The sequence below is a fragment of the Sabethes cyaneus genome, chromosome 1, assembly GCF_943734655.1.
Source record: "Sabethes cyaneus chromosome 1, idSabCyanKW18_F2, whole genome shotgun sequence".
Lineage (NCBI taxonomy): Eukaryota > Metazoa > Arthropoda > Insecta > Diptera > Culicidae > Sabethes > Sabethes cyaneus.
In genome coordinates, this window is record NC_071353.1 from 2,764,974 (window position 1) to 2,787,193 (window position 22,220).

The following is a 22,220-nucleotide window of genomic DNA, read 5'->3' on the forward strand; positions in this document are numbered from 1 at the left end:
AAGTCATCCGGTTGCGACGTGATTCAGAATCCAGAAACGCACGATGGAACCTAAAGGTGCTAATTTGCGTAAATTGGATGCGCGACGCAGAAGTTTTTTTTTGCAAGCTTTCACTTGTCTTACTTGGACGAGACCTGGACTGTTTACAAAAGGCACACGCGCGAAGATGCAACTAATCCGCTTCAAATAAATGAAAAATCAAACAATAATAGCATACGCAGCATTTTTACTGCTGATATTTCAGGCAATACGAATTTCCCATTTTTCGGCATATAATCAGTTCCTCCGGTTTCGTTTTAAAGGTGTTTATTCTGTTGCTAGTTTTCGTTTCTGTTTGCTTTTTTCTCGTTCTCAAATCTTCCCACGGACGCGTGCTTTTCGATTCTTGTTCTTCATCGCGCATCTTTCTACCCAAATCTGTCTACTTGGTCATTTTCCTGAACTATTTATCGTTAAAATCGTTCGACCTTCTCCTCGGAACTTTTCTAATTGCATCGATCCGGAAACATGTGTGTGTGTGTCTGTGTAAAAACTCAAACTCGGAATTTTTTGCGTAATGTTTTCCGTTTGTTTTCACTTCTTGCATTATGATAAAATTTCGCTCGACTAGCGTTCCTACACATTTTGATATAGAAAATTTGACCCTGTGTGATTGTGATTTTCCTCTTCGTTCCCACTGTCGTGGAAGATGCATGATTGGAATGGAAATGTTATGTGGCATTCACTTGTCTATTCCGTCGCATGGTTAGGTAATGTTTTAAGTACATCTACAGCTACGCAAATCTATGGATTATTTTGGTAATTGTGATTATGTTTTTGCTTGTTTCAAATAACTCAATCTAATCCTATTAGTTTCTACCATTTTGAAAACGATCAGCAAACGTTCGTGTTGTTGTTAGTATGTTTGCACTGAGTATTTTTCTGTTTTACGATTTCTTTCACGCTGCGCTTGGAGACAGGAAAGATAAAACCAATCAATTCTTTGTGTGTATGTAAATATATGTATATGCGTTTAGGTTTTATTCATAAGGAAAACAGCAAAACAATACTCTTTTGTTTACGACTAATAAAAATTATCACGTAAATGGTTTCTCTTTTCGAATATCAAACAACAAACGTTAGGTTGTTGGGTTGTCCTGCAAAGTTCAATCTAAATTCGGCAACGAAACACGTCAACCCGTCATTTTAAATTTATTAGTTAAGTATTTTGTGTTTGTGTTATGTTGTGCGGTGTACATGTGAATCAAAATGACTTTGAAATCAAACTTGAATCTTTTTGGCACCTTATTCCATCATCATCACCATTCGTCTTTATTGGTTAATCTATTGTTTCGTTTTTCGTTCCTAGAGGTTAGCATGTTCGAACGATGATTTGGTCGTTTCCGCCAGATTTACCGGCAACGAGTTAGTTAATTTTGTAAAATTGCCAATCCGCGGTATTTTTTGTTATATATTGATTCACTCGGAGCGGAAACGGCCAAAGCTCTTTCCTTGAAGCGACGAGGCTCTATTAGTGCCCTACAGAAACAGGTGTTTCTCACTCCTGGTACAGTTTCCATGTGGTTACTGTTGATTCACATAAAATGTTTAGACTAACCGATTTTATTCGACTCACGCACACCAGATTTAATAGATTAGAATTCCTCTATAAAAACACTTTCAACTTCTACAAGATAAGCGCGGAGAGCGACAGGGAATTAAGAACGACTAACACTGCTTGGTAGTTAAGTATGGTGGAATTACGCACAACTTCGAACGTTATTATGGATTTTGCTATTTACGTCAGGACTGGACAGCTATAGCTAATATTCGTTTAAATTAAAAAGCTAATTTCGCGAACACATGACCTGCTGTTGCTTTTGCCCAGCTACGTCATACGTGGCAGTTGCAAATCAAAAGAACGCTACATATTTCGGTTCTTTTGGTTATAGTGGAAATGTGATCCAGTAAAAGTGAACAAACGACGCCATTCAGTACGCGCGAACTAAGGACAAACCAAAATAATGATTTCATTATCCCATGGATAAATACTAGAGAAAACAGTTGAGCGCAGTTCCGTTGTTTTTTTCTCTCTTTTCCAGTGGATTGCTTCATTCAGAATAAAGCTTCATGCTCCGTACCCATGATGCTGGTATGCGCTGTATACATATGGAATATAAACTATCTTTTTTAGGAATAATATACTAAATATCTTCCATCCGTTGTGCAACAAACGATATATGACAGTTAAACTCTCACTTTTCTCTGATTCTTTTAATTTTTTTTGCTCGAAAGGTACTAAATAAAAATGTACAATATAGAAAAAATTAATAAACTAATACAAAAAAAACGAAACACATAATTGATATAATAGTAACGTGTGTATAGATTGCCTATTTTTACTGTCTGCCAGTCTGACTTGCACTTTAGCGCTTAGAGCATCTGATTCTCCTTTCCGAGAGATTAGTGGCTATTGATTAGCAACTTAAATATTTTTTTCTTCTAAATAAAAAAAAACAAAACGTACAAACATACATACATACATAAATCATAAGAACAGCGTCTCGTAATAGGTTAATCAGTCGTACTCGCTCATCTCTTGCCTTCGGTACAACCTCTAAATACTATATATTGTGTTACTGTTATAAATAAAAAAGAGCTAGCACGATTCTGCCTTATTCGCTTCCGGGAAAACTTCAATCTACTAGAATACACATAATAGACTTTCGTATGTATAGATTTCCAAACGTTTGCGTTGGTGTGTATGGGTATGTGTGTGTGTGTGTGTGGTGTGTGCACGTGCAAATGCCTCTTCCAGCAATCCTTCAGCGGTATACCGCCAGCTTAGTGTCGCCCGTGGCGAGTCGTCGCTTCTGTCATCGTTAGCATCACCAACAAACTTCACGACGACGCCGTCGACGACGTCGATGATAGCGGTGTGTTGACAGTAGCTGGAATTGGAACACTGCTGACCAATCCTAGTCCGACGCCACCGCCGATGTCCTTTCGGGAGAGTTGCATTTCGCTGAAATCGATCTCGTTAGTCGAATCGATCGATTGAATCGAAGTGCTTTTGATCATTCGCAGGTTCAGCGGGGTTCCGCGGCATTTGAGCGCTGTCAGCTGGTGAACATTAGGGATGAACGATATCAGTGAACTCTAACTTGGAATTTTGAAAATTATTACGAACAAAACACACAACAAATCAAGAGTATTAGTAGAGTGCAACATGCATTGTAAGCGTCCTAGATTACATACAACGGGTACTGTACACCATCAACATTGGGAAGGAACTTACTGTCATACTAAATTACAACGAAAACATTGTTGGAACCTATTCGAGCTACTAACCGTAAACGAGCCTTAATTTCTCAACTTGCTCTTGATAGTGTCCATGGCGAAACTGAACGTTTCACGACTATGAGAGATCTTGTGCAGATACTGGTGAAGGGTACAGAAATAATAAGGGTGCAAATCAATTAAATCATCAAATAAAATTTCTACTTTGCTAACATATTAACGATATCTAATTAACATATCATCGCTAAACAAAAGTCTATAAAAAAGAAGCAGTTTAGCGACTACTTTCGATGAAAGCTCGTTGGCACGTGATTTTTATATTTATGTGAGGGCGTGATTTTAAAAGTGTGATTGAATTTTTTACAGCAAGTTTGCACAAGCAGTATTGTAAAGATCCGAATTGAGCATTTTAAGTCTTATAAGTGCATAGTTTGAATTAATGCACCTCAATATTGTTAGAGTGGTAACTCAATTGGTGATTTCAAATTCCTGGTTTTTTAACGATTTTCCTGGACGATTTTGGCACGATGCTGGAAAGTTTGTCGATTTTTCTGTTCCCTTTTTACTAAATACGAAAGAGTAAAAATAGAAATTTATATTTGCTGCACTGAAAAGGCTTGGAATCACTCGTTTAATTTATAAGTTACCTTAATATAGTACGCAGAGTCTCTGGGGAATCGGTGGAGGAATTCTACAGAATGCCTTGTTTTTAGAATCAGGATTCCTGTATGAGCATCCAACAGTTGGAATCCCCGTGATACCTATTACTCGGTAAGGGAATCGCCTTTAATATGAAATAGGAATCCTGGGGATTCTGGAAGCGTTAAATTCTGTTGTGCTAGTGAGGGCAAAATAGGTTACCTTGCGACTGCAGAGTCAACATGTTTCCTTTTTGAACAACTTATGTCACGTAGACTGAACACAATTAAATATTCTCTCCACACCGTTGAGGCCAAACTTTAATGCTCATTGCAGATAGTGCAAGAAATTAAGCAGCTAATAAAAATGTAATTGAATGAAAAAAATCGGTGAATAAATGCCACAATAGTATTTTCGACAATTATACATCATAAATAAATTGAATGGAAATGCAGAGGAGAAACTAAATCTTTTGAGAAGCACAAATATTCAATATTAGGAAAAGATCACGTTGTCACAGCCATCTGCTAAATCAACATTGAATTGGATCAAAACATCTATCCTACTAAACTGCATAATATCAATTGTCAATAAGTTTTCGTTTGCCGAAAACAAGATCTATAACTCACAAAGAATTAACAAGAAACCAAATGAAAACGGAAAAAATCTCTTCCCGTGTTCGAAAATGCAACGAGAACTGCTAAAAGATAAAACATTTCACCAAAGAACTAGTGTAGCATGCGATCTTCATATCATGCGAAGATTTGCAAAGTCTGAACCGAAAAAAATTCGCTAAAAAAGAGTTTCGAAAAAAAAAACAATTACGTGGAGAAAAGGGTGAAAGCCTATTTGATAGTAACCTTTGCTCTCGCTGCACACGCCATCTTTTCCAAATGATGACCTCAAAGAGGCGGTGAGTTGATGATGACAACTATAGTAATACTGTTTGTTTTCTTATTTCTGCTGTTTGACTAGATTTTAAGTTACACTATTAATAACTATCGATCACGTACTGATCTTATTACCAATGTTACAATTTTACCGCACACCATTCAATGGTGACTGGTGACCCTTGTGTCTAGAGTTGATGAATATAAATATGTTTAGCATGTATATTTGGCTCTCCAGTGACACTGAAGATTTTTTGGTTAGTGTAATCATAACTATCCCCAACATTGTGCTAGGGAAGGGTGCTTAAATAGACATTCCTTAGGAGATCCACTTCCACGGCTCGGTTTCCGGACTTGTTATTGGTGTGGGAAACTACAAAAAGGCAGCAAAAGTGCAGAAAAGATGAAATTTTATACCTTTGTTCCATTAGCGTGGCTAGACACCTACCAACTTAAAATACAAACAAAAAATGTGATTGAAAACAGATCTGCGCACGAATTGTGTTATAGATAAAGCAGTGACAAGATGTTAATAAATACTGAAGTGTGAGATGGATGAGTCACTCTGTTCGGACGGTTTAGTTTGGTGGACCAACAAAGTGTATAAACATTCGTTCTTCGCAGAACACACGTAATTTTTAGCTTATTCAAAATCAGCGTGTCGTGTATGAATCGTGTGCAGTGTTACTTGGTATTAGCAAAACGCCTTCGCTGCTGGTGTATTTACAGCTGTGTTTGAAGTAAAATAAGACCGAATAATGAACACCTACCTCGGCCTTTAGCTCGGCTACCTTATCCTGCAAATCGCGCACACGGTCCGACTCGTCTAAATTGGAGCGAAGCTCACCTTCTGCAAGCATTTCCGAATTCTAAAACAATTTTTTAAATTAGTGGACAACACAGCAGTTGGAAAGAATTTCCATCAACAAACCTTTGTCTCTAATCGGGAAATTTCCTGCTTCAGTTCGGCTACGGTTTGACTTTGCTCAGTGAACTTAATCTTCACATTCATCAGCTCATCCTTCATGCGAGATTCGAGATCAGAATATCGATGCTGTTGTTCACGCGCTTTATTGGATAACTCTCTTTCGCGAATCAACGCCTCCTCCAGTTCTTCCTTAACCTTTTTGGATTCCTCATCCTGTCGCCGCAATTGATTCGTCGAAACCTGAACTTGCGTTTCTAATTCCATAACTTTCAATCGAAGTTCCTTCAACTCCGTCAGTGTTTCCATCTCACGTATCCGAGTGGTCATCAGTTCCTCTTCCAGCTTTTGCATATCCTGCGTTCGCGATGATTCCCAGAACAGCAGTTTCTTTGCGCCGGAATCACTGCTTTGTGCCGCTTCGTTTCGCTGCTCCGATAACTGTCGCTGCCACTGGGTGCTCAGCTCCTGCACACGTTGTTTGAGATCTTTTAGCGAGAGACTTGCTTCTGCTTCTCGCAACTTACTCGCTATTAATTCATCCTGCAGATGGGCCACCGAGTTGTCGATAGTGGTTTCTCGAAGTCGCTTCTTGTCCTAGAAGTAAAAATTAAGATTTAATTTAACATCAACAGTGCAATCCATCGACATAAAACTTACTTCTTCCAATTCCTGGATCTTAGTCTTTAGGTTTCGTATCACATCTTCGCTTTCGGCTAGACTCTGGCGCACTTTGACCAGTTCCTCCAGCAGGCAAGATACCATTTCGTCGCGCTGCTTCAGGGCTTCTTCCTTCATAATCAACTCGTCGAAGGAGTTCTGGCGGGAATTGTTCTGCGTGAAGATGAAATTAAAATGTTGTTATACAAAGTAAATGTTAAATCAGTAACAAAACAGAAAAAGAATGAAAAAAAGCAAATGTCCTCAAATGTTGATATCGAGGTATGAAAGAATTCTATGTAGGTATAACAAAAAATTGAGAGAAAAAATATGGTGACAAATTGTTTTTTGCAAATTTTAATTGTTCCTAACACGTAGGAGGTACTCTTTCAGGCCAATAAAAAAAACTATTTTTAGAAAAGTCACAAATCCTTTTAAGCATTTTTTGATTTAGGTATAAATCGTAAAAAAAAACTTTCACAATGCAAATTTACAAAACTCTTTCACTACAGATAGGTACATGCCGCGTTGAGGTCCAGATTTAAATGTCTGTAATATTCAATTAAAATGCAAGACAAAACATTGTCCAGACCACTGCACAAACATTTACCTTTTCTTCTTCCATTTTTGACTAGATAATGAGTGGAATAGTAGTTGAGAAGAATCGAGATCAATGTAAAACTAGCGTTGTAGTTAACAAGCTTAATATTTGATCCGATTTCATACTAATAAATCAATAAAATTCCATATTCTTTCCGATCGATCGACTGCCCGCAATCCGATACACAAAAACAACACAGAAGTCGCTTCGAAGAAGGTATTCCTTTTTCACTTGCATGCATGACATCAGCCCACAGCAGAGCTGCCAGGAATATCTAATAATTTTGCTAAATTCATGTCAACGACGAGTTACTGCAATTTAGAAAATCCGCAAGAGGACAGCCATAATGTCGTCATCGTTGGTTCTAAATAACTCTTCTTTCTTATATTTTTTATCCTATTGTATAATTCTGGTACAACGGTGTCGTGTAGTATAAGACAATATAAAATTCGTAAAAAGTTTGTAGCAAACGAAAGGAATTGGCATAGTGTATAGCTCAACAAGTAAAATCATGTAATTAAAATCATGTGCCTGCGAGCGCAAAGAACTTGCACTAACGTAAATTTTAACACAAAAACTAGCTTTGTCAACCTTCAGCATTTTTTCGGTATTTTATGGTAAATCACATCTGCATTTCATGTTAAAACAGCTGAGCCACGTATGATCCAGGACGAGCAAGAATGAATTTTGAAAAGTGAAATTTTGATTTTGAATTTAGTGAAAAATCCAAGGAAAAATCAGTTGAACAAAAAGAAGCTTGTTCTCTTCCTCATTTCCTGTCTTCCTCATTTCTGATTTTAGTTTTCAAAAGGTCGCATAATGCACGTAACTGGGCTGATTATGCGAGTAAAAGAGTTTGCTCCCATAAAATTTACACGGGAAAACCAAAGCAAAATGTTCTATTCATATGACATATTGTCTCTTAGAGTAACCATCGAACTGTCAAAAATAACCATGCTTCAGAGCAGGGTTATTTTCGTCAAGAGGGGAAATAACTATTGAACTGTCAAATTTTAGCGAAAAAGATAAAAAAATTTGCGAAATGGTTCACAACCTAAGTGCTAATTGGCGAAAAAGTGGGCTGAACTCATACGGAACCCAGTGATTTGATAAATACGGAACCCGGCAATACAAGATAAACATTATTGGAAAATTTGCATTACTACACTCAAAATATTCTACACATAACTAATACTAAATTTCCATATGATTATCATGTGCCGCACATAAACACAATCCTCCCAGAAATATATATGAGTTTGGCAATTTCGGAAATCAACGAATAAACTGCCATAATGTCGTCATGCTTGTTGGCATCGTTGGTTTTAAATAACTCTTCTCTCTTATATTTTTTATCCTATTGTATAATTCTGGTACAACGGTGTCGTGTAGTATAAGACAATCGCTATCCAGCTTTTTACGAGCCATAATAAATATTTGATATTTTGATAGCCATAATATTTGACATATTTTAATATTTGTTTCATCAAGTTCATGGTAAAGCGATAGGAACGTATGGAAAGAAAACGTGCGATGTATTGCTAATATGTCAAATATTATGGCTCGTAAAAAGCTAGATATAAAATTCGTTAAAAGTTTGTAGCAAACGAAAGGAATTGGCGTAGTGTAACTCAACAAGTAAAATCATGTGCCTGCGAGCGCAAAGAACTTGTGCCAACCTAAATTTTAACACAGAAACTAGCTTGGCCAACCTTCAGGATTTTTTCGGCATTTTCGTACTGGCTGCATTTGACATTAGATTTTTTTCCTCTTCGCGAATATCTCTCAGATAGAAACTATACGAAAAGTTTTTTCAATGTACTCATACAAAATATTGTAAAAACAATAAGCGATAAGTTAACAATTGTAAAAGGTAAATGCATCATCAAGCCAATTTTGACTTATAGAGTTGTTCGTTAATCGCTGGATTAATTCAACTAATAAATAACTTAATTATTTTTTTAACAGCACAAATATTCGAATAATTTTTATGATTCACGATCACGATCCCAATAAGGATTGCTGATAGACGACTGTATTAGTGGTTTGCGTGCATCGGGAAAAAATTTTCACTTCCAAAAAGATTTGCAGATGATGCGGTAAATGGTAGCAATCTCTATTAGTTGATTCCATGTTTATGATGATATCGTACTTTTCGAATAATCTGGCAACCGAGTCGCGGCCCACCCACAAAGGGCTGACTTCGCTCTCGTCAGGCAAACGTGTTTTTGCTACATTTGACGTTTCCTCGTGTTTTCGTCGTGCGTCGTGGTGTGTTCGGTTCGGTATAGTGCAGTACGGAGATTCAAAGCGTACATTTTGAGTTTTATGGTCTATTTTTTATGCAAAACTACGTTAAAACGCCACAAAAATGTTAGTTTCTGACGTCGGAGATGTTAAAGTGTACAACCTCAGTGCCGGCAAAGCGTTGCCTGACTGGCTGTCGGATAAGAAAAAGAAAGAATCGCAGCGCAAAAATGTGGACGTCAACAGGCGCATCGAACTGATTCAGGACTTCGATATGCCATGTGTGGCCACCAGCGTCGAACTTTCGCCAGATGGTCAATACATTTTGGCCAGCGGAACGTACAAACCTCGGGTGAAGTGCTACGACGTGAATAATCTGTCACTCAAATTCGAACGGTGTTTCGACTCGGAAGTCATCAAATTTAAAATGTTGAGTGAAGATTATAGTAAAATGGTATTCATGCAAGCCGATCGCTTTGTAGAATTTCATGCTGCGCACGGAAGGCACTATCGGTTGCGGATACCTCGGTTCGGGCGAGATTTAGATTATCACAAACCTTCATGTGATTTGTTCCTGGTGGGCACTTCTTCCGAGATATACCGATTGAATACTGAGAGAGGTCAGTTTTTGCAACCATACGTTACGTCTGCCAGTAGCATAAATGCATGCGAAGTGAATCCGGAGCACTATCTTCTTGGTGTCGGTAGCCAGGAGGGAACGGTAGAGGCATGGGATCCTCGAGATAAGAAGCGCTGTGGTGTATTGGATGTTGCCATTAATGTTAAAAACAGCGAAACATTTCCCTCGGTCACGGCAATGAAATTTAAAAATGGATTACAGTTGGCGGTAGGAACAGCATCCGGCCATGTACTATTATATGACATACGAGCCCGGGAGCCCATGCTGGTAAAAGATCATCTGAATCAACTCAGCGTTAAAAAAATTGCCTTTAACCGGGAATATAATGCAGTTTATTCGTTAGATAACGCAATGCTAAAGATTTGGAATGAAAACAGCGGAAAACAAATAGCTTATATAGAATCGAGCAGTAATTTTAATGATTTTACTACATCACCCGGCAATGGATTGTTTTTCTTCGCTCAAGAGGACCCAAAAATGCTGAGTTACTATATTCCAAGCTTGGGTCCAGCACCTCGTTGGTGTTCGTTCTTGGATAATCTAACTGAAGAAATTGAATCGGAAACAGTGCAGAATATTTACGACGACTACAAGTTTATTACAAAGCAGGAACTTGGCGATTTGGGTCTGGGCCATCTCGAGGGAACCAATATGCTGCGTGCCTACATGCACGGTTTCTTCATCGACGTGCGTTTGTACAACAAAACGAAGGCAATTGCAGATCCGTTTGCTTTTGAACGCTATCGAAAGGAAAAAATTGCCAAACAAATTGAGGAATCCCGTCCAGCGCGCCTTCAGCTAAAGACTAAGTTACCGAAGGTCAATGCTGAACTGGCCGAAAAATTGTACACTGAGCGCGAACTAGGAAGCGGTAAACTCAAAACGGCTGCTAGCGGCCTTCTGTCTGATGACCGTTTCAAGAGTATGTTTGAGAATCCTGACTTTGAGGTTGACAAGACAGCACATGCCTACCGGTTATTGAATCCGGTATTAACACGACTAGATAAGGCACGCTCGAAGAAGTTGAAGGCACAGGAAGAAGCTGAGCAAGCTGCAGCGGAACGACCGCAGGAGGAAAGCGAAGGCGGCAGCACCGATGAGGATCTTTTCAGCGAGAGAGACGAAAGTTCGGATGATGATCAAGCTTGGACGAAACAAGTCAAAAAAGAGTATAAGAAAATACGACGAGAAGAACGAAGACAGGTGGAAAACGAAGACGAAATGAACGAAGATTCCGATGAACCGACGATACAGGTTCAGGAGAAAGAAGACTTTAATATTGGTCACCGGAATAGCAAGATTAGCAAGGCCGGTTTAGGTAAACGGTTGGCCGCCAGTAAACCGGTAGAAGTAAAAATGATTGGCGGCTTGGGCAATTGCCAGATGACCTTCAGTACGGGGAAAAGGAAAGCACAGATCGATAGAAAACGGCAAGCGGAACTAAAGAAACACAGGGAAGAGCGGCGGCAGGTTATTCGACCAACTACCAGCTTAGGACTGAAGAAGAGAACGCAAAAGATGTAGTGTGAAAGTGTGAGATGAATCGTATTTTGTTGATATGAAATTACGTTAATAAACTTATATCACTAGGTGTTATTGAATAAAAACCGAAATTTTACTCTGAGATATGGAATTCATAAGCCCAAGTTCGGCTAATGGGTCGATTGTTCAGTTAAGATTTAAAGAAAAGAAAATACCGTTCGAAGTAAACGAAAGGACATGCGAATGAATGGTCAAACCAAACAAAATTTTGTTTTGTATCATGAAAAAAAAAAAAAACTCAATCGGCAAGCTAACTTAATTGTCATGCACGTCACTTACAGATTCCAATGAATTATCCGCAGTCTAGTTGGCACAAAAATAGGAAACATGACAAAGTGTTAATTGTACATGTTTAGCACAAAGTCATTTTTGTATAAGCGCTTGGATTAAATTGTCTAACACCAGTAAATCGTTCATACTACTTACGTTTTCCTGAAGCCGTAGACTAAGTGCTCGCACCTCTTCGTTAGCGTTTTCAAGCTGGTGTGAAACCTCCAGATGAACTCGCCGCAGGGCCAACAGCTCTGACTGTATGGCGTAGCTGGTTTCCTCCTCTTCGGCACGTGATACCTGACCGCGTACCAGCCGATCGGCCAACTCGGCGCTTTCAGCTTCCAGTAATTCGTTGCGTTTTTTCAGTAGCCGATTCTCACTTCGTAATCGCTGTAATTGCAGGAAACATAACGAGTGATTACCAAAAAAACGCCTTCAGCGTGTTTAGTTGTGCGACATTACCCTCAGCTCTACCATTTCCTCCTGTTCCTTTTTCCGTAAATCGGCGTATTCTTTTTCCATTTTCTTCATCTTCTTAGTGTTAATTTTCACTTGGAATGCTAGATTAAACAGACCATCGCTGTCATTCTCCACCTTCTGAGGAAGCTCCTTCTGGAAGTACTGTGACAAAACATTTTTGTTGTTGTTGCATATATTTTCACCATTTTCACATGCCATTAAAAGAATGAAATACATACCTTCAGCATAGCTTCCATGTCTAACGAAAGGAGTGTATCTTTTCCGATCAGAAGCAAGGCGATAGCAACCTTGAAGATAAACTCCATCCCCTCCGACAGGAAGACATCCATTATTCGGCAACTGAGCGTCAGATTCAGGGCGGTCGTATACAGCGTTAGGAACCAGCTCGAGGCGTACATCGAAGTTTGAAAGCTCTAACGACGAAAAGGAAGAAAACGGCGACGATGAGTGGATGGAAATCCATGACTTCCATAGTCGACATTACCTGTGACTGAAAGTGCAAATGCAGTTCGGGAATTTGCTCTTGGACAATGTTCTCCAGCTGGTACATGCAGAGTCCCAGTTCTGCCATCGATGGTTTGAACATGTCTCGCATGCGGTACTGTTGCATGATTTGAACCAACACGGAGAAGGCATCCTCCTCTGGCATCTATGGGAGTGGGAAGAAACAGATGTTGCTGATTAGCTGTTAGTTCATATAAAAAATATTTGTGTGATTCAAAAGAAGATTACCAAGCTAATTTTTACTAAACATTTGAAATTAGTAAAATTGTGGAAGACACAACACAGTCAGATAATCGCATTTCATCAAATTGCTTATGTTAATGATCTGATACGGAATTAAAAATTTGTCGGATAATGATCAGAAGTAAACATCGTAATTGTAAAACTGCAAAAAATATCCTTTTTCTGTTCTAATTTAGGTAGGTAACTTGTGGGTCATTTTATTGCTTAAGTTAATTAAAATAAATTAATTGGAGATGGAAACCGTCGGGCTAGAGAAGCTTTCCTAATCCTCTACTACTCATGCCATAAGGTTGCCAAGTTACACAGTAAACAAACAGACATTTAATTGTGACCAAGGTTAGTCATAGGGTAGATGCTCCAGTAGTTGTGGTAGCACCAGTAGTGGTGGAAACTCGAAATATATCATAATTTTGGCGGATTTCGAGATAATTTCAGTTTTCTATTGTTAAATATATATTTGTTAACAGTTTTATCTTAGATTCACAGTTAAAATTCAAGATGTTGGTACAAAAATTGCAAATTCCTTATCAGCGGACCAATCAAGTGTAATTGCTTAAGAAATTCGTTACAATCCATAGCATTTTAACAAGCCTACGCTGTTATCCACCTGCTCCCATGCTCGCTGCAAGCGTTGCTAAGACGGTAAACAACATTCCACTATTATAGGCAAATTTTCCACTATTATAGGAACATTACCACTACTTTGGGAGCATATACTAATGTCAGGAAAAGCAATATTTTAGATATATCAACCAGCAGAATCGTATAATTTTGGTATGTATTTAAAGCCAACATTATGGTGCACCATATTATCATGTAGTTCAATTGGAAACTGCTAAATTGAGCGTTCAAATTGTCTTTACACACTATCCACCGACATAATCCCTCCATTACTGGAGCATCTACCCTACATATATATTAATATTTTTTGAAACGATGGTTCTACAAAAAATGTTCATTTCTTTCCCCCACCATCCCTTCATCAATTGTAGGCACAAACATTATTTCGCAGTAGTCAGACCGTGTACGGTTAGGTGGTCCATGCCCTGAACGCAACAGTTCCGAATCAAAAAGTACAATGGACTAAAATGCCCTAAAATTTACTATACAATGTCAAAGTACAGTGAAAAATTACGAAGATCTGTGCCTAGCAGCTAGCAATATTGTAAAGAAGCGGTGGTTTTACACTTTTACAAAAAAGTGGAAGGTTGCATCAGAGACACTACCGACTACCGTAGGACAACGCAGAGCTGGTATTTATAAATATACTTTTACTACGTTCTGGATACAACGAAAGTGGATACATTTGAAACTTGAACTTGGCTTCTAAATTAAGCTTGGAACAAAAACATAAATGAACATTTTTAATTGGTTTTGCTGATACCTTTAGAACTTGATAAGTTTATTTCATTGAAAAGAAAATTAATTCTAAGACTTCTTCGACCATTATTTGGTGGCTCTTAAAGAGGTTTATTGGTGGATGATTTATGAAACTTTTGCAACATTTACTTGGAATTACCAAGTCACACGATTAGAAGTTCAGAAGTGAACTTGTCCAAGTCTCCTGCATACCGCAGATTTTTAGAGGTTTGACTCTCGAGAGAGGTAATCGTAAAGCGATATTATTGTAGTGAGCCAGAGTAGAAGTCTCGGCAGGAATTCATCCGAAGATACTCATTTCGATTGAAGAATTATTAGTGTAAGAGTGGACCTGCTTTAGAACCTTATATATTGGTGATGTTTTTCCAGCTTGCGCCCCTTTTGCCATTAATTTTCGGAGCTAACCGGCAAAATTTACGTACTAGGTATACATTTGAACGTTTCGCAGAAACTAACTATGTGATCAACTAGTCTCTGTTTCATTACAACGGGGATTCAAAGTCAGTTCTTCTTTTCAAAGTCTTTCATTCCATCATCTACGTAACTAAAGGGCGTAGCTTGCCGATGCATTGGAAGTATCGCTTTCATACCGGAAAATGCTCAAACGTGATTGGCTGAAAGCTTATGTAAATTCACTACAATTGTTCAACTTTATTTAAAACTTCCAACAGTTAGCTGTAAAAATCCATCTTTTTTGTAAAAACCACAGAATAGGCACACGTTTTGTGAATCGATTGGTACGCAAACCAACAAAATCCGTACAGAACTGACTGAGTTATAGTCGTTCAAAATCTATCACATTTTCGTGTCACGATGGATTGGAAAATGTCACTTTTTCTCTAAAATGGAGGAAGTCAAAATTATAGCGGTAGAAATTTGTCACTGACCGGGGACATGTGATTGGTTGATTCGTTAAGTCTACCTAATGCTTGATATTTGTGCTTATTCCAAGAGTAACTTGTTAAGTAAAATCTTAAATTATATCCTCTATGTCAATCCTGAGCATTGATTTCTGATTTCTGATCGGTTGATGCAAAATTCATTGAAAAATGGGTCAGCCATAGGCCATTTTTCGTCATATGTTTATTTCTCGTACTTCGAAAGACCACCCCAATATAGTAAACAAAAAAAAGTTCTACGTCAATAACCATCTATGTCCTAAACTCACCTGCATCAGCAGCAACCCGACGATGAATCCCGATCCTTGGCAGTAGCCTACCTCGCGATCGTGCAGCGAGTATGCCTTCATCACATTGAACAACGCCTCCTGGCCAAGGCCGTCCTTTTCCTTGAAAAAATCATGCTCCGGATAGGTACGGGCAATGTCCCTTCGGATCACCTTCTCGCACGCGCTCGTTGCTTTGATATATTCTGCGTACTGCTTTTTGTCTGTTTCCGATGCTCCACACAACAGCTGCCACACGATGGCTCGGAAATGATGCGGTATGCCCTTCCGGACCAGTTCCTTTACGGTGGGAGTTTTCCGCCTCTGGCCCGCCTCCCAGTCGGCTACAATGCTAGCCCATGTTGACCAGATGTCTTCCTCCCCAACGGACGAGGCTCCAGAGTTGAGCGAAATCTGACTTGTGTCGGAGCTTTTCCGACTGTGAGCGGAACTCTGTAGAGAGTTGAGACTCTTGGAGTCGCTCTCGATCAGTTTGTTGGCGGCCTCCAGTTTTGCTAACAGAGAAAGTTCAGAACTAGGTAGAGATTCGGTCATATCCGTTGGTTGGTGATTGTGGTTAGTGCGAAGATTATTGCCGTCCGTTTCCGACACCGTCAATGTCATACTAGCTAAATACTTCAACCGGAGGATCTTGGCAGATGGAAACTGGGCCACTTGCAATAGCCTGTGGCTTGATCGGACAGGTGTTCAGTGTAGCATTAAATGAAGGATTGGGGGATGATTTGTATCCCGTGGATGTAGGGCCCAAATGCAGACGAATACCGGACAAACACACATACAGCACACACACAGATCAATAGGTGGGGAATGTATTAACACAGATCACTGATTTTGCTCAACCTTTTCGAACGAACGATAGGAGAGACACCATCAATTAGAGTTCCTTGCTTTGAACAAACAAAGTAAAATATTTGTGTCACTTAAATAAATAATAAATAGAATTTCATTTCTCTCTATAGTCTACGGTCGATTTAGTTTCCTCAAAATAATACTTTAAACGCAGGCGTAAAACGCAGCAAAGCACCGACGGCAGTTAAGAACTAGTATAAGCAGTACGGTAGTACATTTGTTTTGTGTACAACACACAGCGAAAAAAGAACGTACAAAGTAAATAATACCGGATAATATGAGAAAAAACTCAAAGTGACTCGCAACCGGGTTAGTGCGAGAGAGCAACAGAGGTTTGTCTAGCGGTACGGTGCGGATGGGAACCTTCTGGCCCGGGAGGGCTGTGTGTGTAGCCGAACAAATAGCTTTCTTGCTACTGTGATGCTTCTTGTTGGTGTTAAACTTCCGCCGCAGATTTCCCAGCGCGCGCGTTCGCCCCTCGTTGGCAAGTGCGCGAATATTAATGTTGATTTGTGACTACTACAGCACTCGACAGACAATTTGCAGCATAGTTCGCACTATCTATCTATGCACGTACGTATGAGCGTTTGGTCGCAACCACTTAGCCAGCAAGTACTTTCGGTTTCTGCCAGCTGGGACTACGACGGCATACGCGGCTATGAGAAAAACTTTCTTCTCTGTGAGACACTTCCGCAGGGGGTGGGCTGTACGATTGTGCTTTTATCTTTATCAGGATTGAAGGAGACACGACGAGATTACTATAATATGCGGTTCGGTACACAGGTAGGTGGGAGCGGTTATGTGTCTTTATGCTATTTGTTGTGACGGCGGTGGAAAAGTGCGCGACGTTGGTTATGATTTCTGATGTTTAGGTGTTGCTGGAATTCGGTGGTTGTCGGGTGCTCTCGTTAATAAGACGCTGACAGACAGATGACAGTCCTTTCAGGGTGATGGGTGGTGTGTTCTGAAAGAAAGAAAAAAAAAAACGCGAACAATGGAGAGCATTAAAAAGAGAGTTAGGTATTAGGTAACAGAATGACTATGTGTATTCAGATGTGTCTAACTTTTCCCTACCAGTAAAATAAGGAATGGACGAGTTTCGGTAGATGCTTTTATATTTTCAAACACACTCCTCAACAGTAATCGGAGAACTTTTAGTGAATCTGAAGCCTGACGCAAATTTAAACTCTATTCCATTCCATTAGGTTTTTCATAGGTTTACCCGTATTAGTTGAAAAGAATAGAAAGATGATAGTGATCGAAACAGTTTCTTCTAATTTGACTTATGTGAGCAATATTCTGCATGTTCTATTACACTGCCCCATGCTACCCTAAGGCGCTCGACGCTCGAGCATGTTCCGATGATGCTGTACCTACACGCTAACAAGATGTTCTAGTGCTGATGACCGGAACGAACTGTTATGCTCGCTACATTCGTGCAATGTTTGAATGTTTGATATAATGGTATTTTTAGCTTAGTCTTAACCGGCACGCCTAAGACCAGATGTGAATGAGTGGAGATGGAAAACTTCTCAATTCTGATTCGCATATAAAAACATCTTAGGCTCAACATAAGTGCACAACACTGGCCACAGCCATAATTGTTTCGAGCTATACAGACAAATCTCCTACCTTTGCCATTCCTTCGGACCACGAAAATAGCTCTATGCTGAGCATACCTCCAGGAACTGCAATGCATAAGTTGAAGTGCAGCAGAAATTTGGATGAATAAAAACCCGCCCGCAAGCCGATAGTATTAGGAACGTGCCGCAACTAAAGTGATTCAGTGATAAAATAAAAACCAGACGCGCTCGCCGATGTAACATATAGTCGATGCGTTGCGCCTGGAGGTTATTGACACGTGCGCTCTGGATATTTACCATCTCTTCGCTGTCGAACAGAACTGGAGCTGGTGGGATAATTCGACGATAAAGTGCTGAACCGTTATTGGCAGATGGTAGTAAACAAATTGACTGAGCTCTTCTATGATATGGCCAGCTTAAAAGGTGTGGTGGCGATTTCATTCCTAATTGGATTATTTTATTAACACTAAATCAACTAATAGTGAGGAAAAAAACAGCAATCACGCAATTCAGCTGCTCCGGTAGACTACAGTCTACCAATGTCAGACAGATAGGTGTCCTTGATGTAGGCTGCAGTGGCGGTGGAAGAACCAGCCGCCAGTGGCAAAGTGCAAACGGAAATGAAATTACTTAACAGCCTGTTAGCGGCGAGTAGCCGGGCTTGGTCTGCGGTCGTTTATACATGCTACCATAAACTGACAAGGATACCGCTGTTCAATCCATACTATACCAGCTGTTACTGTTGGTTTTACTCTTATGCAATAATTTAACACCTCGCCATGATATGATGTATCCGAACGGTCAGTGTATTATACTTCATTCGAAAATAAAGCGGAAACTTTATGTAAATTATACAAGTATTTAGCAAGTTCCTATAGATTTTTGTCCACTGAATTTAGGTAACATAATAATATAAAATGTGTATCGCATCAAGTTTGGTAGCAAAACTCATCTTCCTGATTCAAATGAGGTTAAAATTTGACGTCAATAAGAATATTAGGAAGGTAGTTAAAAATGAAATATTGATTTTTTCATCAAAATTGTGATTATTAATGTGAATCTTTCCATGCCTATAACTATATGTATAATGGAGAATAATGGAGGTTATTTTCAAAATTATCACATGAATTTGCTAGATATATTGCATAAAATTGTATAAATGAGTAAAAAAATTAAATAAATAATTTTAAAAAACTCCTGTTCGGGTTTATAGTTTCATATCAGACTGTTGTATTAAATTTACCAACGCATTTGTAATTTTCCCATGTAAACACCTTAAATATTTCGCCAAAAATCTATAGAGTAAAGAGGGGTAAAAGTGCTATTCAATGATTTATCGGTGCAGATTCCGAGTAAATTGACTACATTGGCATGGATGGGCGCCTACCCAGGTAACTAATAAGCATTTCTAATGCAATATAAATGCAATTATTGATTTGCATTTCAATTGCATTGGAAATGCTTATAAGTTAAGTTGTCTTAAATGCTATTTTGGCAAAACATGCGGCTACCCTCTTATAGTGCTGACAATGCTTATTTGCAGATAGTTACCAACGAGAAGGCGTTTTTGATGTAATTTTTCGTTATACGGCAAATACGATATCAACAGGAAGATATTACTTGTTGAAAATTTGTAGCAGCGTTTTACATCACTCACATATCTGTTTTGAAAATACGGTGGAAAGAATTTACAAAATATGTTTCGCTTTTCCATAATTTAATCAAACCCCGTCAAGCGCCTAGCGGGGTAAAAGTGCGATTCATGGACGAGGCGAAAATGTACAGCTAATTATTGCCCCTTTCATGACTATTTAGACTACTGTGATAATCATTTAATGCAGCGTACCGCATTTTGCACTGTTAATCTGACACTAGAGTGGCTTTTAGTTTGATCTACTAATGAGTTTGACTTCCTTTTCCTTTTCTCCTTCTTTTTCACTGCATTTTCTTCGAGCGAAATCGTGTGCGAGATTCGACTGTGATAATCGTGTAAATCGGGGTAGTCTAAATAGGGGCAAATGTCGCAATATATACAGTTTTAGGCACTATATTGCAGATACTAGAAATGGAAGATCTGCAGAAAACTGTGTGCTCTAGAGATGTTGGCCGAAGCAAAACAATGTTTTTGGAAAACCAGCGCAAAATAGGAAAGGCGCCAATTAAGAATATTCCTTACCGAAACATTCCGCAGATTGAAGATAATATGACTTTATTAGCTAGTGCTGTGCTAATTTCATGGATTCGAGCTTTGCACTTTTGCCTCGCTAGTGGGGTAAAAGTGCGAATCGGCACTTGATCAGGAGAACGAAGAATTTATTTTGTATAACACTATTATTCCAGATGATTTATAGTTGAATGTGAAGACATTGAGTTACTGCATCACTATAAAATATATTTTGTTATTGTTCTTAATTATTTCTCACGAAAATTGATGACAACTTCAAACATCGCACTTATGCCCCACCCTAATCTACGTGATGTTGACATCACTTTTGAATTAGGCGCGTCGTCCTATTAGAAAAATATCTTATGTTTCATAATTAATAAGAACAACGATGGGTATGAAATGGGGAAGGCAACTAGGAAGAAGCGCCCAACATAGCTCTAGCCATCCCAAGCCCCTACCTAGCGCCTCCACGTGGCCATACCTGGAAATACTTCAATTTGTATAATTGAGTAGCCAAGCTAGGAGGTGCGGGGTCGTGCGGTTTTCAGTTCCTAACCTTACAAATGTAGTTTTAGGCAACCATTAAACCACACGACTTTAATTTCAAGTATTATATGATTTATACTAATTTTTTGGTAAACTAATCTATTTTCAGAGAGCGAAATAAGGCGCTATATCCTTGGCCAATTGCAGCCTGGCTTCTGGTCTAAATGCCATTAGTTCATCCCTGAGGGTCCGGAGTATCACTTAACCCTTATTAGCAAAGATACTCCCAACGACTGTAAATAAATCATTATCTATGTATATGGATAGCGTTTGGTACGGGAGGTCCACGCTTTCTTCCTTCCCTTGATTTCAAGGAGTTTGATGGAATTAGGTATTTTTTCTAGTTCCATTTGATTCCTTGGAATTCTCTCTGCGGTACATGCTGCGCAGTTGGCCTGGCCGTTGACAAGAAAAATGATTGATTCAAGTAATCGTCATTTTCCAGGATGCCTTCCAGAATTGGCTGCGTTAGTGTGAGATTAGATTAGATAATAAGAACAACTTTTTTCTCTTTTCAACGACGTATAGCAGTCGGCTTTTTACTTTTCTGTTGGGAAGAATAAATGCTTAATGCGAGAAATGAAGATTCAGGCAAACTGAAAATTCTTGATATTAGGCCAAAAATATAGACTTAGCGAAGGTGAGAGAGACACCTTCGCTAAGTCTATATTTTTGGCCTAATATCAAGAATTTTCAGTTTGCCTGAATCTTCATTTCTCGCATTAAGCATTTATTCTTCCCAACAAATAAGAACAACGATAGAATACATTTCATGATAAAATACAAAAATTCTTGGATGAAGAAATGAGCATAACCACCAGTGCAGTCGAAATTACAAACTGCGAAACTTCAGCTGATGGCTAGGTAATCCGTAGAAGGCTCTATTGGCAATTGCAAATCGTCATTTGACTTCATGATACATATTGTTGTGACATAACCCGAGCGTACCGAAATATATGCATTTCTCGTTCACTTCAAAACGTTTTATTTCTAGCTACGTCTCAGCACCAACACCACTGGTGGGCTCCAAATTTGCAGCTTCCCTCTTAAAAAGCTTATAAGCCTATTCCACAGACAGTCCGACGCAATAACGTTATCATTTCCTTGTACAATTATTCTTTGTACTCTTGTTTGTACTGCACTTTCAAGAGCAATTTTGAATAGTAAGTTTCATAGCAACATCCGTCGAACATCATAAAAGCATCTGACTTGAAACTCGTTATTCGTGCAGATAATTTTGGATCTTCTAATGGCGTTCGAGTAGTTTACTCAGTTTCGTCGAAAACCATGCTCAAATATTATGTGCTACAGCTCTTTTTCCTTTAACTGAATCATACACCGCCTTAAACTACCGTGAATCGCATAACAGTCCCATTTATATAGGAAACTCCATAGAAAGTGGGACTATTATGCGATTCACGGCAGTAAAGTTCACAAGCAGATGATAAGCAAGGTGGTTGTACTCTCGAAACCTATCTAGAATCTGTCGCAAAGCAAACATTTGATCTATCGGTGGAAGACCCTCTCGAAAAACTAGCTTCGTACAAGCCGACAAAGGATTTCTCTCAATTCGTTGAAATCTATGG

At 39.0% G+C, this 22,220-nt stretch overlaps 2 protein-coding genes across 4 annotated transcripts in view; one reads left to right on the forward strand and one right to left on the reverse strand.

Moving 5' to 3' along the window:
- Positions 1 to 301: 301 nt before the first annotated feature.
- LOC128733015 (ecotropic viral integration site 5 ortholog) overlaps positions 302 to 22,220 on the reverse strand; it is a 37,888-nt gene continuing 15,969 nt past the window's right edge. For 2 of the 3 annotated variants that reach the window (XM_053826542.1, XM_053826541.1), the window contains 9 exons: positions 15,472 to 17,302; positions 12,661 to 12,825; positions 12,395 to 12,589; positions 12,159 to 12,317; positions 11,850 to 12,086; positions 6,394 to 6,567; positions 5,740 to 6,330; positions 5,579 to 5,677; positions 302 to 3,102 (listed from right to left, as the gene is read on the reverse strand). In XM_053826542.1, the coding sequence (XP_053682517.1) occupies positions 2,881 to 3,102; positions 5,579 to 5,677; positions 5,740 to 6,330; positions 6,394 to 6,567; positions 11,850 to 12,086; positions 12,159 to 12,317; positions 12,395 to 12,589; positions 12,661 to 12,825; positions 15,472 to 16,092 (2,463 nt within the window). In that variant the 5' untranslated portion in view covers positions 16,093 to 17,302 and the 3' untranslated portion in view covers positions 302 to 2,880. Of the gene's footprint in view, positions 3,103 to 5,578; positions 5,678 to 5,739; positions 6,331 to 6,393; positions 6,568 to 11,849; positions 12,087 to 12,158; positions 12,318 to 12,394; positions 12,590 to 12,660; positions 12,826 to 15,471; positions 17,303 to 22,220 lie in introns of those variants that run through there. The other variant, XM_053826543.1, reaches the window with a different exon arrangement.
- Positions 9,275 to 11,486, forward strand: LOC128733016 (nucleolar protein 10). The gene has a single exon (XM_053826544.1). It carries the CDS (start codon positions 9,366 to 9,368, stop codon positions 11,403 to 11,405), a length of 2,040 nt encoding a protein of 679 aa, XP_053682519.1. The 5' UTR covers positions 9,275 to 9,365; the 3' UTR covers positions 11,406 to 11,486.

What these genes read in the sequence shown, in the direction of transcription:
- LOC128733016 (XM_053826544.1), top strand. Translation starts at nt 9,366, where the DNA reads ATGTTAGTTTCTGACGTCGGAGATGTTAAAGTGTACAACCTCAGTGCC.